At 50.7% G+C, this 15657-nt stretch overlaps 2 protein-coding genes across 4 annotated transcripts; both read right to left on the bottom strand.

Moving 5' to 3' along the window:
* Positions 1-262: 262 nt before the first annotated feature.
* Positions 263-2406, bottom strand: LOC123157230 (malate dehydrogenase, chloroplastic). Its single transcript, XM_044575486.1, has 2 exons — positions 2131-2406; positions 263-1850 (listed from the first exon to the last, which is right to left on the bottom strand). Exon 2 carries the CDS (start codon positions 1842-1844, stop codon positions 660-662), a length of 1185 nt encoding a protein of 394 aa, XP_044431421.1. The 5' UTR covers positions 1845-1850; positions 2131-2406; the 3' UTR covers positions 263-659.
* A 7921-nt stretch (positions 2407-10327) lies between these two features.
* Positions 10328-14683, bottom strand: LOC123160226 (pentatricopeptide repeat-containing protein At4g21300). Of its 3 annotated transcripts, XM_044578037.1 has the most exons (4): positions 11278-14683; positions 10902-11118; positions 10682-10816; positions 10328-10580 (listed from the first exon to the last, which is right to left on the bottom strand). In XM_044578037.1, exon 1 carries the CDS (start codon positions 14051-14053, stop codon positions 11693-11695), a length of 2361 nt encoding a protein of 786 aa, XP_044433972.1. In that variant the 5' UTR covers positions 14054-14683; the 3' UTR covers positions 10328-10580; positions 10682-10816; positions 10902-11118; positions 11278-11692. The 3 variants fall into 3 exon arrangements, with proteins under 3 accessions (XP_044433972.1, XP_044433971.1, XP_044433970.1); XM_044578036.1 differs by having other exon boundaries at positions 10328-10816; positions 10902-11124; XM_044578035.1 differs by having other exon boundaries at positions 10328-10816.
* Between the last annotated feature and the right edge of the window lie 974 nt (positions 14684-15657).

Genomic DNA, 15657 nt, shown 5'->3' with positions numbered 1-15657 from the left:
CAGACTACGCACAAATACTCAAAACATTTATTCCACGAGACTATGAAATGCAAACAAATGAAACGTATCAGGAGATAAATTCCCCTAATTAGCATAATCATCTATTCAGAATGCAGCAATTGCCTCCTGATATGGATGAATAATTTATGCTTATGCAGAACATGATGGCAGTTGTATGATACTCAGACAATCAGATCCTGGATCTGTACAAAGGGGGCCATCTGTACGATGATGTTGCACAAAAATCTTGCGGAAAGTATTATTCATCCCACTGGCTCATCTTACAACAGCAATTAGTAACCTATGACACCATACAATATGATGCCACGAGCAGGGGCGGATCTACATGGTGTGCCTTGGTAACGATCAAAGATGGGCTTTATTATTATTCCACAGTTCGTCAACTTAGGAAGCTACAAGAACAGCAGGTGGAACAGGACCAAAATTTATGTGTCAAACAAAACAAGGACCCAGAACAGGGTGCACGTTTGGGGCTTCACGCCCTCATGTAAACTGGAATCATAATAAACTGACCAACAATTCAGAAATATAGCTGCTCCAGGGCATAGTGCTACATGTCCACACTCTAGGCTGCAAAACTAGAAAAGGACAATCAGTTTGCCTTTGTCCTCTTCATATGGAATTATCATTCTCCTCACTCAAACAGAGGCAGCAGCTCCCTGTTGTTTGTGCGCAAACTCAATGCCCTTCTCAATGCTGGCCTTCAGCTCAGGCTTCAATGCCTCAAGTGCACTGGCCTCATACTCGGTTATTCCCTCCAGGTCAGAAGAAATGATGGACTCAACACCATTCTTCCCAAGCTTAACTCTGGACGCAAAGAATGGCAGCTCAGTTAACTCAGACTGAACATACGTGCACTCGTAAACATCTGGATCACCAGCCAGTGCGCGGAGCGAAGACTCGACAAATCTGGCAGCAGCATAAGCCATGGACAGGGTAGCAGATCCAGCACCCGCTTTCGCCTCCACCACCTCTGTCCCAGCGTTCTGTATCCTCTTCGTCAGCTGTTCAGTTTCCTCGTCCGTGAAGGTGACAGATGGTCTCGTCTTTGACAACAAAGGCAGGATTGTAATTCCAGCATGACCACCAACAACTGGGACATCAACATCAATGAGCTTGAGGCCCTTCTTCTGAGCTACAAATGTGTTAGCCCGGACAACATCTAGGGTGGAAACCCCAAAAAGCTTCTTGGGATTGTAGACACCCTTCTTTTTCAGAATCTCAGCAGCAATCGGCACTGTGGAGTTGACTGGGTTGCTGATAATATGGATAAAGGCCCCAGGGCAATTGTCTGCAACAGCCTCGATAAGTGACTTGACGATGCCCGCATTGATGTTGAAAAGGTCGTCACGAGTCATCCCTGGCTTTCTTGGGACCCCGGCGGGGATGACAACAACATCCACACCTTTCAAGCAGCTGGCCAATTCTGCAGGGCCAGTGAAGTCCATAACCTGAGAGGGTGTGTTGCAGTGGCTGAGATCAGCGGCGACTCCCTTGACATTCGCAATATCGTACAGGCGCAGTTCTGAGACCAGAGGGGACATCTTGATCAACAAGCCCAATGGTTGGCCGATGCCCCCAGCAGCACCAAGTACCGCCACTTTGTAAGATGCCTCCGGTAGTATCCGAGCCGCGGACTTCGCCTTTGGCGCAACCCTTGTGGTTACAGATGCCCGAAGAGACCCGGTCTTGCCCAGGAATGAGGATCCCAATTCGAAGCTAATTGATGAGGATGCCTTTAAGCCACTGATACCATGATTCCTTGGCTTTGAAACCAGAGCGGCCTGAGCGCCAACTGAACTGATGGTAGCAGATGATGCCATGTCCAACTGTAGGAACAGAATTGCATTAGATTTGTATAATAATAATAATAATAAACTCTTGCAAGCATCGGTAGAACGGCCTGATGCCACACTACGGGAGCATACAATTGATCCAGATCTTGGACACTAATACGTGATCCAGGGGCGGATCTAGTTGGTCGCCGGGTTGTGCACCCAGAAATTGTGAAGTTCCCCACTCCCTACCGTAGTGGGATCCATCTATTGATTCAACAACTAAGACAAGTGATGCTGCACTGGATGAAATCAACCTAGCTGCTGCTCGTACCTCGAACGAAGGAAGGAGGCCCAGTGGCCAAAGACTGGGACGAGGTGGAGGCAGCAGCAGGATGTCCCGGAGGCCGGGGAAGAAGGGGAACGGCGGCGGCGGCGGCGTCGACGCGCGTCCCCAAGAAGGTGGCGGAGGGCGCGGGATTGAGGTCGCGGCGCCGGCGGTGACGACGAGGTATGGCAAGGCGGCGGCTGACGCTTTGGCGGAAGGGCAGGGGGGAGTGGGAAGAAAAGAATGGGCCACCAACCACTGCCCGATCCCTCGCGTTGGTTTCATCGGACAGGTTTCCGGCCGTACGATGGGAGTCATTTCCAGCATCAGAGTCCGAATAATGAACATTTCTTCCGTTGAACATTTGCACGAAAAAATGGTATACTCCCTCCGTTCTTTAAAGAATGTATTTCCAATTTTACTGGAGGGTCAAACTATCATAAAATTTGATCGAGTTTGTGCAAAAATAAGTAAAAATTTTGAAACCAAATACGCATATGATGAAAATATATTTTATTATGAATCTAATGCCACTAATTTAATTTCATAAATGTTGGTGTATTATTATATAAATACGATCAAAGATATTGGAAGTGAAATACAAAAGTGCGTGGTAACAGGACTTGTTCGATTAGAGGAGAGGATAGGTCTCGACCGCGACCGCGTCGTCCCCGCCTCCCCTCCTTCCCCGCGAGCGTTCCCCTACTCTCCTCCTCCTCCCTGCCGCCGGCGCCGGCGCCTGCCGCGGGCCTGGCCCAAGCGACGTTGGCGGCGGCGGGCCCCGGCCCTTCCTTACCTAGGGTTTCTCCGGCGCGAGACGGAGCGGCTCCGGGCGGTGTCTTCAGGCGGCGGCGGGGGCTCCTGTCGCGGGCGGGGGCGAGCTCTGGGCGGCGGCGGGGGGCAGCGCGGCGGCGCGGGCTGGCGACGCCCGCCTTGGCCCAGATCTAGGCCCGTGGGCTGGGGCGGGCTGACGACAGGCGTGGCCCTCAAGAGGCGGTGGCGAGCGGCGATGAACGGCGGGGTGTTGGCGGCGTCGATGCCAGCCTGCTGCAGCGTGGCCGGCGGGGCTTAGCGGGCCTGGCCGGGCCAGGGGTGGCCCGGTATGCCCCGCTGCCGTGTCCGGACGGCTACCGCGATGGTGCCGGAGGCGCGGTCCTCCCACATGACGGCGGTGGAGGTGGTTCCCTCCCGCTCGGCCTTGGTGCTGCTGCTCCCGACGCTTGAATCTTCTCTCCGGTCTTCTTGGCCTCTGGTGCTCACAGCGAGACGACGTTGGTGGCGGCGCAACCGTGATGGCGCATGGTTGGGTGATGGTTTGGCTGGTCGGCTCCGGTTGTCCAGTGGGGTTTGGCGTGCGGGAGAAATCCTTGCCAGTTCGTCTGGCTCCAATGCGGTGACACCGGTGGGTGCCACTATCCCTTCTTGGAGAGTGTCGGGAGTAGCTATCCCCCGCCTCCCTTCGCGTACTGCGGGAAACCCTAGGACTTGTCCGGGCAGCAACGTTGTTGGCGTCGCATCCCTTCTTGGAGGTGTTGCTTAGTTCGCGGTAGATCGGAGCCTCGGGCTGTGGTGGTTTGTTTCCGGAAGGCGCAGCGGTCGCGGGTCTTCCGCGCTTTATCGAGCTGCCTTGGCATTTATTTCTTCTTCTTTTTCTTTGGGCTTGATGTGCTGCTCGCCCAGCATTGCGATGTGGACAATGATGGTTTGCTTTGAAATACACAGCGGAGAAACTCTTTTTCAATAATACGATCAAATATGAAAAAGTTTGACCTTCCGACAAAGTTAGAAGTATAATCTTTAAAGGACGGAGGGAGTATATTGGTTATAAAGTATTCTGTCATCTTTATTTTTGATGTAAGTTTAGTTTTACGATCTTTCCATTGCACTGACTATTGTTTTTCTTGATAATTATCAGATGTGAAATGCCCTTTCAAAGTTTCAATGTTTCTTTCTAAAAAATGGTTAGCTTGCAAAGAGGCGGAGGGAGTAAAAACCAGGTACTTCAGCCTCTTCAAGCATGGTGAGCTCACCTGTAAAAAGTTGAAACACTCTTAACAAAACCACTCCGTATTCAAAATACTTTCCATTGTAGTTCACCTTCGATGGTTAAATTACGAAGGTGTGAAGCTAAGCCTAAATCGTCAAAAAACACAAAAGCTTTGAAAATCAGAGGGTGCACTTCTCACATAAAAAAAGGGTGTTCGCGCTCCGGAGATGCCGCGCGTGGGTGACCCCGCTCTGCGTCCAGAGGAGGCTCATGTCGTCATCACCTCCATGCCTGCTATGGAGGACAGTGCGGCCACTCTGTCCAACCTGGGCGCGGTGGTGTGGCTTGGAGGCAACCGGCCCTGCGTTGACGCGACGGAGATAAGGAACGCCATCGCCACCAAGTTTGTCATCAACCGCAACTACATCAAAGTGGTGCTGCACTTTCCGGAAGACTTCTTCGTCCTCTTCACCTTCCAGCACCACCGTGACCTGCTCACGGCGTCACCGGGGAGGTTCGGCTACGACGGCCTCGACATTCATGCTGCTAAGTGGCGTCTCGAGGCACATGCGGACTCGGTGGAAGCGTACTACCACGTCCACCTCTGCATTGAGAACCTCCCGCTCAATGCCTGGTGCGACGAGGTGGCCACCCAGGTCCTCGGCCCCGACACCTTCCTCATTACTTCGACGTGGAAACCGTGCGCCGGGAGGACGCCTCCACGTTCAACCTTTGGGCGTGGTCGGCCAACCCCTCTGCCATCCCCAAGGTCCTCCGCCTCACTGTCACCGGCAACCAGCCGGCGGGCTACTCCTCGGGCCCGAGTGCCGCTGTGGGCAGGAGTGCTCTGAAGAGGCGGGTCCTGGTGCACCTCACCATGGTGAAGGATTTCACCCCTGGTGCCAACGGCGACGTCCCCAGCCGGCCACGCTCATCGCATCCTCTCACCTGGCGGAAGGGATACATCGACGGCGAGTCCAGGATGCGCGACAACTCGGAGATGGCTGGACGGCGCAGAGATGAGGACCACGACCGCGACCACGACCGCACGGATGATGACCGTGACCGTGGGCGTAGGGGCCGTGAAGATCGACCCTCCTCCTGGCGGGAACGCGTCTTCCGCAGCAGGTCTCGCGCCCCAGAGCGGCGCGACGACGACAACCGCCGTGACCACCGCGGCGGCCACCACGATGACAGAGACGACCGCCGGGGGGGTGGCCATGACGAAAGACGCAGGGGGCTCGGCGCGGCTACCCCTGACGCTCGCTCCATCGACCTTAGGCGGGTTCAGCGTCTCCCGGACGGCTCGGTCCTTCCTGCCTTCGGCCTGCGTGGCCGCCGTCGTCCTGCTGACTGCGTGTCTAGGGTGGGGCATCCCGGTGCTGCTGCTAGCCCAGTCACTGAAGAAACCCGCGGCCGCTCCCCGCCACCTTCCCCGCGCACCACCTCCCGCGACATCGTGGTGGTCGGCTCCTCCCCTGCTGATGCTTCCTGGCTACGGTGGGTCGCCCCCTGCTTTGGGCTCAAGGCGCGGCAAGCTTCGATTCGCCCCGCATCGCCGGAGACCCAGCTGGCTTCCCCCCGCTCTTTGGGAAGCAATGTCATTGAGGTGCAGCCACCCGCTTCCCCACGCACAACGGGACGTGACGCCATCCATCTGCAGCCGTCCTCCTCTCCTAGCAGCTGGCAGCCCCGCCGGGCTGCTCCCTCGCCGACCGTGGAGCCTGAGCCGGTCACACCCATCCACATCCCGATGTCAAGCCCGCCTGGGAGCCAGGCAGCGTCCGATGTGCACTCCCCGCTGTTTGTGGCTCGTCAGCCACCCCTGCTTCCTGCACCTAGCTCCACGCCTCCAAGACGGCCCGCGGCTCGACGGAAGACGCTGGCAGGCGTTTCGGGCTTCAACCTGAGCAGGCGCAGTCCGCGTCTTCAGACCAAGAACAGGGCAATGCCGGTTGTACAGATGGCAGAGAGGCTGCTCTGCCAACGTATGGGCATCATCGACGAGGGCCAGCAGGCTACCGATGAGGCCATCGGCAAGTTCGTTGCCATGTTCCAGGGGAGGCTGCCGGACATCACAATTTCTGCTCTTAGAGCCCTGTTCAACCTCGACTGCGACCTGGCGCAGGCAGTTGAAGATGCGCTTGTGGAGCATGGTGGTGAAGCTGGACCGGACCTGCAGCGGCCTGGAGAGGAGGTCGCCGAGGAGGCGGCGTAAGCTGGACGAGGCCAGCCACTGTGGTCGTACTCTGTTTCCAATGATAGCTACAACCCTTAGAGTGTTCGCCTGTTTACTGCTGGTCCTGGTGATCGCTGCTACCTGCTCTGGCGAGGCTTACGTACATGTTTGTTTGCTGCTGTCAAGTAATTCTGCTCTAGTGACGCTTCCATGTGTTCCTGATGCTACTTTTGCCAAGCTTGACCATGTTGTAATCTGCTATCTGCTGTCAAGTAATTCTGCTCTAGTGACGCTCCCACGTGTTCCTGATGCTAGTTCTGCCAAGCTTGGCCATGGTGTAATCTGCTATCAATTATGTTAGACCAAAACTTGAGTATTTTGTGCTGGAATGTCCGAGGTTTGAACTGTCCTGATCGCCGCGCCACCATCCATGAGACCATCACCGCCACTCCGTGTCACATTGTGTGTCTCCAGGAGACCAAGCTCCAGAATGTCGACCCGTTCATTGCTTCTTTTCTAGGGGGACATCGGTTAAAGAGTTTTGCTCAACGCCCTGTCTGTTGGCACTCGAGGCGGAATCCTTCTTCTCTGGGACGAAAATTTTGTCAAAATCCAAGATGTAAACATTGGTGCTTTCTTCCTCTCAGCCAAAGTCTCCCTATCCTCGTCGGGTGAATCCTTCAAGCTCACTACCGTGTACGGCCCGACGAGAAGCAACCTTAAAGATGGCTTCTTCCAAGAATTGGTCAGTGAGAAGCCCCACCCTGGCGAAAAGTGGTTGGTTAATGGGGATTTTAATCAAATTTACCGCGCGAGAGACAAGAACCGTGCGAATGTTGACCGAAGTCGCATCGTTCGCTTCCATAACGCCCTCAATGCGTGCGAGCTAAAAGAGATACATCTTCAAAACAGGAAGTTTACGTGGAGTAATGAGCAAAACAACCCAACCTTAAGCAAGCTAGATTCCTTTTTCTGCAATGAAGAATGGGACCTGCACTTTGGCACGCACCTCCTACATGCTCTCTCCTCGTCGCTCTCCGACCATTGCCCTCTCCTCCTCGCAAATGACAAAGGGCCACCGAGGACCAAATCATTCCGCTTTGAAAACTTTTGGATCAAGATGCCCAGCTTCAAGGAGGTCGTCAACAGTGCATGGAACCAAGAGGTAAACCATGTAGATCCTTACCACATCCTCTTCCACAAGATGAAGAAGACAAGTCAGGTGCTTAGGAAATGGAGCAAGACAATATTTGCGCATTCGAAGGTACAAATACATATGGCCCTAGAGGTCATTCTCCGTCTGGATGTGGCCCAAGAATGCCGTCCTTTGAGTGCAGAGGAGCTGGATATTCGTAGGAGGCTCAAGCGCAAGGTGGTTAGCTTGTCCGTGCTCGAGCGTGCGCGGAAAAGGCAATGCTCGAGAATTACCAATCTCAAAGATGGAGATGCCAACACTCGTTTCTTTCACCTCCGAGTCAATCATAGAAGGCGCAAGAATTTCATTCACCGCCTTAGGCATAACAGTGGATGGGTCACAAAGCATGAGCATAAAAATCCATCATCCAAAACCATTTCGCGGAGATCACCAAGAGGGGGACGCCCCGCAACATTGATATCAACTGGGATCACATCCCAACCCCCGCTTGCGATCTCTCTGACCTTGGGGCTGCCTTCACGGAAGAGGAGGTCAAGAAGGCAATCTTTGATATGCCGAGTGACAAAGCGTCGGGTTCGGACGGCTTCACCGGGGCCTTCTTCAAGGACTGTTGGGAAATCATCAAGGGCGACATTATGAACGCAGTCAACCATTTCTCGAGCTTGCATACATCCAACCTTCATTGGCTCAACTCCGCAAACATTGCCCTCATTCCAAAGAAGGATGGGGCGGAATGCATCTCAAATTTCCGTCCCATTAGCCTCATCCACACCATTGCCAAGATTATTGCTAAGGTCATGGCCTCCAGACTTGCACCACACATGCAGAACCTTGTCTCTAATACTCAAAGCGCCTTCATCAAGAAGAGGAGCATCCATGATAATTTCACGTATGTGAGAAGCTTGGCAAGGAAATTCCACCGCAACAAGACGCCGACACTATTATTCAAACTTGACATCAAGAAAGCTTTTGACTCCGTGCGGTGGGATTTCCTCTTGGATCTTCTAAGGCACTTGGGCTTCCCAAGCAGATTTCGTGACTGGGTTTCGGCACTCCTTTCCACATCCTCCTCAAGGGTCTTGATCAACGGAATTTTGGGTGACCCTCTGAAGCATGGCCGCGGTCTTAGGCAAGGTGACCCGCTCTCCCCGTTACTGTTCGTGTTGGCAATTGACCCCCTGCACCATCTCCTAAACAAGGCTACATCTCAAGGGCATCTCCATCCTCTCTATGGTAGGACAACGATCATTCGTGCCTCTCTTTATGCTGATGATGCTGCCATCTTTGTCAAGCCCATCAAGGAGGACATCCAGTTTTTTGCTTCTGTCCTGGCTTCCTTTGGAGAGGTTACCGGTTTAGTCACTAACTGTGCTAAAAGCCTTGTCGCCCCGATTCGTTGTGAAAGTGTCGATCTTCAAGACATTCTTCATGCTTTTCCGGCTGTCCGCACGTCCTTTCCAATGAGATATCTTGGACTACCGTTATCGGTCAAGCGCCTCAAGAGGATCCACTTTCAACACCTTAAGGATAAGGTGGCTGGCAAACTCCCTCCGTGGCAAGGAAGACATGTCGCTACCGCCGGTCGGGCCGTCCTTGTCAAAGCTGTTCTCACTGCCATTGCCATTTACCACCTCACGCCGCTCAACATCCCAGCTAAGGTCCTTAGAAAGATTGATTCTATCCGTCGCGCCTATCTTTGGGCGGGCACCGACAAGGTTTCTGGTGGGAAATGCAAAGTCAATTGGGACCTTGTTTGCAAGCCTAAGAAGCATGGTGGCTTAGGTGTGCTCAACTTGGACAAGTTTGCTAAGGCTCTTAGGCTTCGATGGCTCTGGTTCGAGTGGCAAGAGCCCACAAGACCGTGGATTGGTATGGGTACGCCATGCACTGATGAAGACAGGGACTTTTTTGCAGCTGCCACTTCTGTCACGGTTGGCAATGGGCATGTGGCTAAGTTCTGGAACTCCTCCTGGCTTGATGGCATGCGCCCACGGGACCTAGCGCCTGGCATTTTCGACCTCTCCCGAAGGAAAAACTGCTCGGTCAAACAGCTTTAACAAACAACACTTGGATCTCTCATATTGACTTCTCCGACGGTCTCACAGTAGACCATGTCCACCAGTTCGTCGCACTTTGGGAGAAGATTGACTCGGTCACTCTGGATGAGGACGTGGAGGATTCCATTATTTGGAAGTTCACCAAGGACGGATCGTACTCAGCTTCCTCGGCTTACAAGGCGCAGTTTGAGGGCCTAACTACGTCAGCCATGGTCCTATCGGTGTGGAAGGTGTGGGCTCCTCCGCGGTGCAAATTTTTCGCATGGCTTGTACTTCAAGATAGAATCTGGACATCGGACCGCCTTGCTCGACGTGGGTGGCCCAACTGCGGGCTATGCCCGCTTTGCAAGCAAAGCCCAGAGACGGCAGCCCACTTACTGTTCCAATGTCGCTACACCCTTCGTGTGTGGAACGATATTCTTCGCTGGCTTGGCATGGATCACACTCAGGCTACTACTTGGTCAGCGAGGGGCTCGGTGTGGGAATGGTGGAATGGAAACGTATATCTTCGTTCTGAATCCCCCAAGACGCTCGCCTCACTAATGATGCTAATCTCCTGGGAAATTTGAACGGAGCGCAATGCTAGAGTTTTCCGCAACACCGCCGCACCTACGACGGTCGTCATTAGTAAAATAAAAGAGGAGTTGTCGCTTTGGGCGTTGGCGGGCGCCAAGCATTTGAGTGTTGTAATGCCGCGAGAGTAGATTTTATTTCTTGCCACTTCGTGGCCTGTCTAAACCTTCTTCTTAATCAATGAAATGGCAAATCTTTTGCCTTGTTTCAAAAATAAATAAATTACATCTCATATCTCTGGCAGGCCATTGTTCATGCAAATCGAGCATGGTCTACTCGTATTACTGTGAAGAGGTGCTTGGCTGCAAAGCCAGTACATCTCCAAAAGTAAGAAAACACAACAGTCCATTTCCCTTTGATTCATGCTAGCTTGCTAACTATGTCTGCCACACTTCACCGAAGCTCATATCCTACCCAGGTTTCTCTCCCAGGAATTCAAATAGGGTCATACATGCATTCAAATTTTAAATTTTGAATCGCAGATGACACATGTAAGGTCCAAACCTGCACAGCCCGTTCAATCGTTAGTTCTGGCATACATGAATTTGAATCTGCAAAAGCATCCTTGTTCACAGAACATATATTTAAGTCAGCCAACTACCAACCATCAGGCAAAAAGTTCTAAAAATATGTTCAGCATGGACGCATATCCTTATCTTTCTAACTTGTCCACGAAATCACTGGAAAACGAAATCACAGTATGTCCAGCATGAGCGTGTGTTCTGGTCACCCAGCTTCCCCTGAAAAAACCAACGTACCAAAATGCACCATCAGAGAACTACCCCCTAGATCAGTTTTGTTGCATATACTTGTTGACATCCTCACCGCAAACACACACTACTTTCTGCATGCATTTTGTCATCTGTGACATTCAGCCTCCTTTTCCCGTATCTGATTCCAAAATAATTCTCCCAAGAGCAGGTCTGATGACATTTTCTTTCGGGTTCTCTCTTCTCTGCGAATCCCCCTGTTGATTTCTCCAGGGTGCCTGCTCTGCTCGGACAAGGGGCCCTGTCTGGCGGAACCAACCCCAACTCTAATTCTGCAGCTGACAAAAACAGATGTTCAGCAGTGAAATCTGGTCCAATATGACGCGTCTACATTTACAAATTCAATGTAACTAGATACAGATAGTACCGTAATCAAGCTCAGTGCTAAACAACAGTGCAGGGAATTTGTTCACACACTAACAAGTACTAACCTCTTCGTCCAACAGGGAATTTTGACACTGGGTTCTGCCGTTCCCGCGACAACAGTCAGAGCCCCCTTCCAATCTCGCCGGCTGTTCGCGGATCATTCCAATCATCTGCAATAGTCCTACTGATGAAGGCTCTGCTGCGGTTCCACCGACGGCGCTGGTGTCGACTGTATCGCATGGATCGGTTAGGGTCTCACTATCCCCCCATCGCTTCAAGAAAAGGGAACCTGGTTGCATCTCCCTGAGAATACGAGATATGCCTGAATAGGGAGGCAAATGCTTGATGCATCACTTTACCTGTCAACAGGATCCAGCAAAACTCCATTTTCCACCTTCCTCTACAGACCTCGACTCGACTTCCAGCAATCCAGATTGCAGGGGCATGTGTGCTTGGGCTCCAAAACACCCTCCCTACTTCCTAGACTGATTCCATCAAACTAGAGCCAGGAAGTTTCTTTGAATCACTTCCGTTAGCGCTAGCCCTTAAATTAGCAGATTCATTCCACTGTCCTTCCTGTGCATACACTTCTGAAATCAAAGCATAAGTACCTGGGTCCTGTGGTCCGTGCTCAAGGAGCTCTTTGCTTATAATATGCCCAAGCAGTGTATTTCCATATGTTCTGCAAGCAGAGAGGAGAGCACAATACATGCTCGATTTATCAGTCAACGACAATAGCTTTATGAATTTGTATCCTTCTTCTAAATGTCCTGCCCGACCCAATAAGTCAACTATGCAACCATAGTGCTCTTCTTGTGGATGAACTGAATACAGCGAAATCATTGACTGAAAAATACACCAACCCTCCTTAACAAGGCCAGCATGACTGCAGGCAGAAAGCACAGAAGTGAATGTTAACTCATCAGGCTTAATTTTTTCATCTTCCATTTGCTGAAAAATTTCAAGAACCTTAAGATAAAATCCATGCATCCCATAAGCACTGATCACCGCATTCCATGAATCCAGGTTTTTGTGTTCCATACTGAAGAAAAGAGCTTCTGACATATCCAACCTTCCACATTTAGCATATGCAGTTATCAAAGAATTTGCGGTAATCGTATCTTTCTCCATGGAGGCATGGTAAACAAAGCATTGAATTTCTTTTACACCCTTCAGATGTCCAAGCTCAGAAACAGCCTGAACTGCATACATAAGAGTGACAGAATCGGGCTTCTCCCCGTGTTGCTGCATTAATTGACATAATCGAACAACCTCATCTGCACGCCCAAAAGATAAGCACCCCTTCATCATGGCTGTCCATGAAAACAAGTTTTTCTTTTCCAATGAGTCAAATACAATCTTTGTCGCGACAATTTCTCTGCAAATTGAATACATATGCAGAATTTGATTTGCAATGTCCACATCTGAAGAAAAGCCATGTCTAATTGCAAATCCGTGAATCCACCTTCCTCTTACTAAATCCCTTTGATCAGCAAAAGCTGCGAGCAGGCAAACAACAGTTGCAGAATTTGGTGCAATACATTCTTTCATCATTTCATTGAGTAATGTGGTGGCTTCATCTGCCAGGCCGTTTTGCAGATAACCATGTATCATCACGTTATAGGAGACTAAATCTTTAACCGTCAGTTGATCAAAGAGATGCCTGGATCTCACAACTCTTTTGCACTTGGAGTACACCTCAATAAGAGCAGTGGCCAAAACAAGATCCAGGGCTATAGTTCTTCTGATCAAGTAGGCATGAATACTAGCAGCATAGCCACAATAGCATAATTCAGCACAAGCAGAAAGCACATTTGCAAAGGTTACTGAATCTGGAGTTACTTTATGATGATGCAGCATAACAGAAAAATACTGGATTGCATCCCTACTCTCTTGAGTTCTAGTAAGACCAGAAAGCACAGCATTCCACGAAGCCACGGTTCCCTTTGAATTGTTCAAAAGAGCATACGCTAATTGATAAGCTCCACATCGAGCATACATGTCAACAAGACTTGTCTCTAGGACTTCATCTGAGACGCCAATTCCTCTCCTTATGGCATAGCAGTGCATTGATTTACCCAGCCGGAAGGCTTCCAAATTCCCAGCAACTTGCAATAAGCTTACCAGTGTCACACGGTTTACTTCCAAGCTATTCCTTATCATTTCACTGGCAATTTCGAATGCATTCCACGCAGACGAATCCACTACATCAGAATAGCCAGAGATCATTGAAGTGTAAGCAACAATATCCTTGTCAAAGATCTCTTCAAACACTCGCTGTGAATCATCAATCTTGCCAAGCTTGGAGTATAACCCAACCAGCGAGGAACCGACAAATTTATCCCCACTCAGGCCAAGCTTCAGTGAATCTACATGCATTCCTTTGCCCAAAAACAAATTCCTGAGCTGAGTGCAACTCTTCAAACCAAATATAATACTTTTCTCATTCAAACAAAGCTGATGCAACTTCAGCCTCCTGTACAAAAGAATAACTTCCTCCAAGTAACCAGCTCTGAAATAATCAACCATGGCAGAATTCCAAAGGGCAAGATCGCCATTCACAATACTCTGGAAAACAAGCCTTGAATCAGGCAAGGCGCCTAAATGTGCATACAAGCCAAGGATCTTAGATCCAAGGATCGCATCCCAGCCAAGTCCGTGTGCCAAAACACGAGCATGCAGCTTCTTTAGAGACCGAACATCTGCACAGCTTTGGACCAGCAGAGCAAGCTTTTCAGCACCGCGCACTTTCTTACTAGAACCCACAGTTGTGCCACTGATAGATGCTGATAGCCTCCTAGCCGGCACTATAATCTTGACGAACTTTGAACCAGACTGCATACTAACTGAAGAAACTTCCGATATGTAAAAAGGAAACAATCGAGAAAGAAAATGATTATGCCTTCGATTCACATTTTCCACCAATGCTAGAATCAAAATTTGCTTTTAAAGAAGAACCGCATCACCTGCTATTTCGCCATTGCTGCCTAAATAAAACATTCACAATGCATCAAAACCTCTATAAATTAATGGGTGGGGTGCACATCTAAATTTCCAGAACATCTCAATTCGTCACATGACATTCAAAGTAGGAGTAGGACACACTGGACATAGGCGCTTGTACTAATCAGAAATAGGGCATCGGTGCAATGGACATACCTAACCAAAACTAGGGGTCCAGGCAGTGCTCTGGGGGGGTCGAGCGCGGCGTGCCAGCGTGGGCGTGCCGCGTGCGGGCGGTGCGGCTCCAACCGCCGAGAAGCCTCGGAGGAAGAGCCTCGGGCCGTCGGGAGCGGGCGCGGCCGCGCGGCGTGCCGGCGCGGGTGGTGGGCGTGCGGCCACTCCAACTGCCGGCTGAGAAGAAGAGGAGGGCGGGGACGCGGCCGGGCGGCGCGTGGTCGTCTGCTCGATCTCTGTCGCCAGCAGAAGGAAAGAGGGAGGGGGACTGTCGACGGTCAGATAGGCAGAAGGATTCAGATCACACGGTGCATATGAGGCTAATTGGTTCGCTGCCAAAGTTTAACATTGCCAATATTTGACAAGCCAACATTTGGCAAAATCAAAAGTTGCCAAAATTTGATAACTTTTTGAGAGATGAGCAAAAACCAATTGATAGCCAACCAATTGAGCGTCAAATTTTAGACTTGCCAACAATTGGCGCCAATTATTGGCATCAAACCAATTAGACTCTATGTCTTTGTATCCCATGAATTTAGAAACTTTTTCCATCATCGAGGCCTAAAAATGTTGCTCAAACACTTGGAGATGCAAATAGATGATGTAAATTTATTGGTAACAGCTTTCTATCCAATAAATGATGTAGATGTATAAATAATAGTTTTTTTTATCATCATCGAGGCCCAAAAAATGTTGCTCAAACAAATGACGTAGATGTATAACTTTTTACATCACCGCTCAAGTGATATAAAATACTCCCTCCGTCCCATAATATAAGAACGTTTTTGACATTAGTGAAAAACTATAAAAAACGTTCTTATATTATGGGATGGAGAGTATGGTGTCAAAAACATTCTTATATTATGAGACGGAGGAAGTACAACACTTAAAGATGCAAATTCACATCACCGACCGCCTGGTTATGTAAAAAGGCCAATCGACCACAAATTGCCAACCACCCGATGCGAAATTTTCCGCCGCCCACCCACTAGCAGGCGATTTCTCCCTGGAGACGTCGTCGTCGTCGTCCGTCCGTCCAGCCCCAAACCCACCGCAACCCCACCGCCTATCCCCATCGCTAGCCGCGCCACTGTAGCTGCCGCTGACCCACCGATTTGGGTCCACCCCGCTGACATTTTTACGGCCGATACGGATGTTCGCCGGAGCTCCAACGGTCGTAATGGCTGTAGCATCTTATGACCGCCTTCCGTGGTAGCGCTACCCCGGCGCCGGAGCTAGTAGGGGCAGCCGCACGACCCCCGCAGCCC

This window comes from Triticum aestivum, chromosome 7B (assembly GCF_018294505.1).
Source record: "Triticum aestivum cultivar Chinese Spring chromosome 7B, IWGSC CS RefSeq v2.1, whole genome shotgun sequence".
NCBI classification, from domain to species: domain Eukaryota; kingdom Viridiplantae; phylum Streptophyta; class Magnoliopsida; order Poales; family Poaceae; genus Triticum; species Triticum aestivum.
This window is presented reverse-complemented; position numbering and strand designations above follow the sequence as displayed.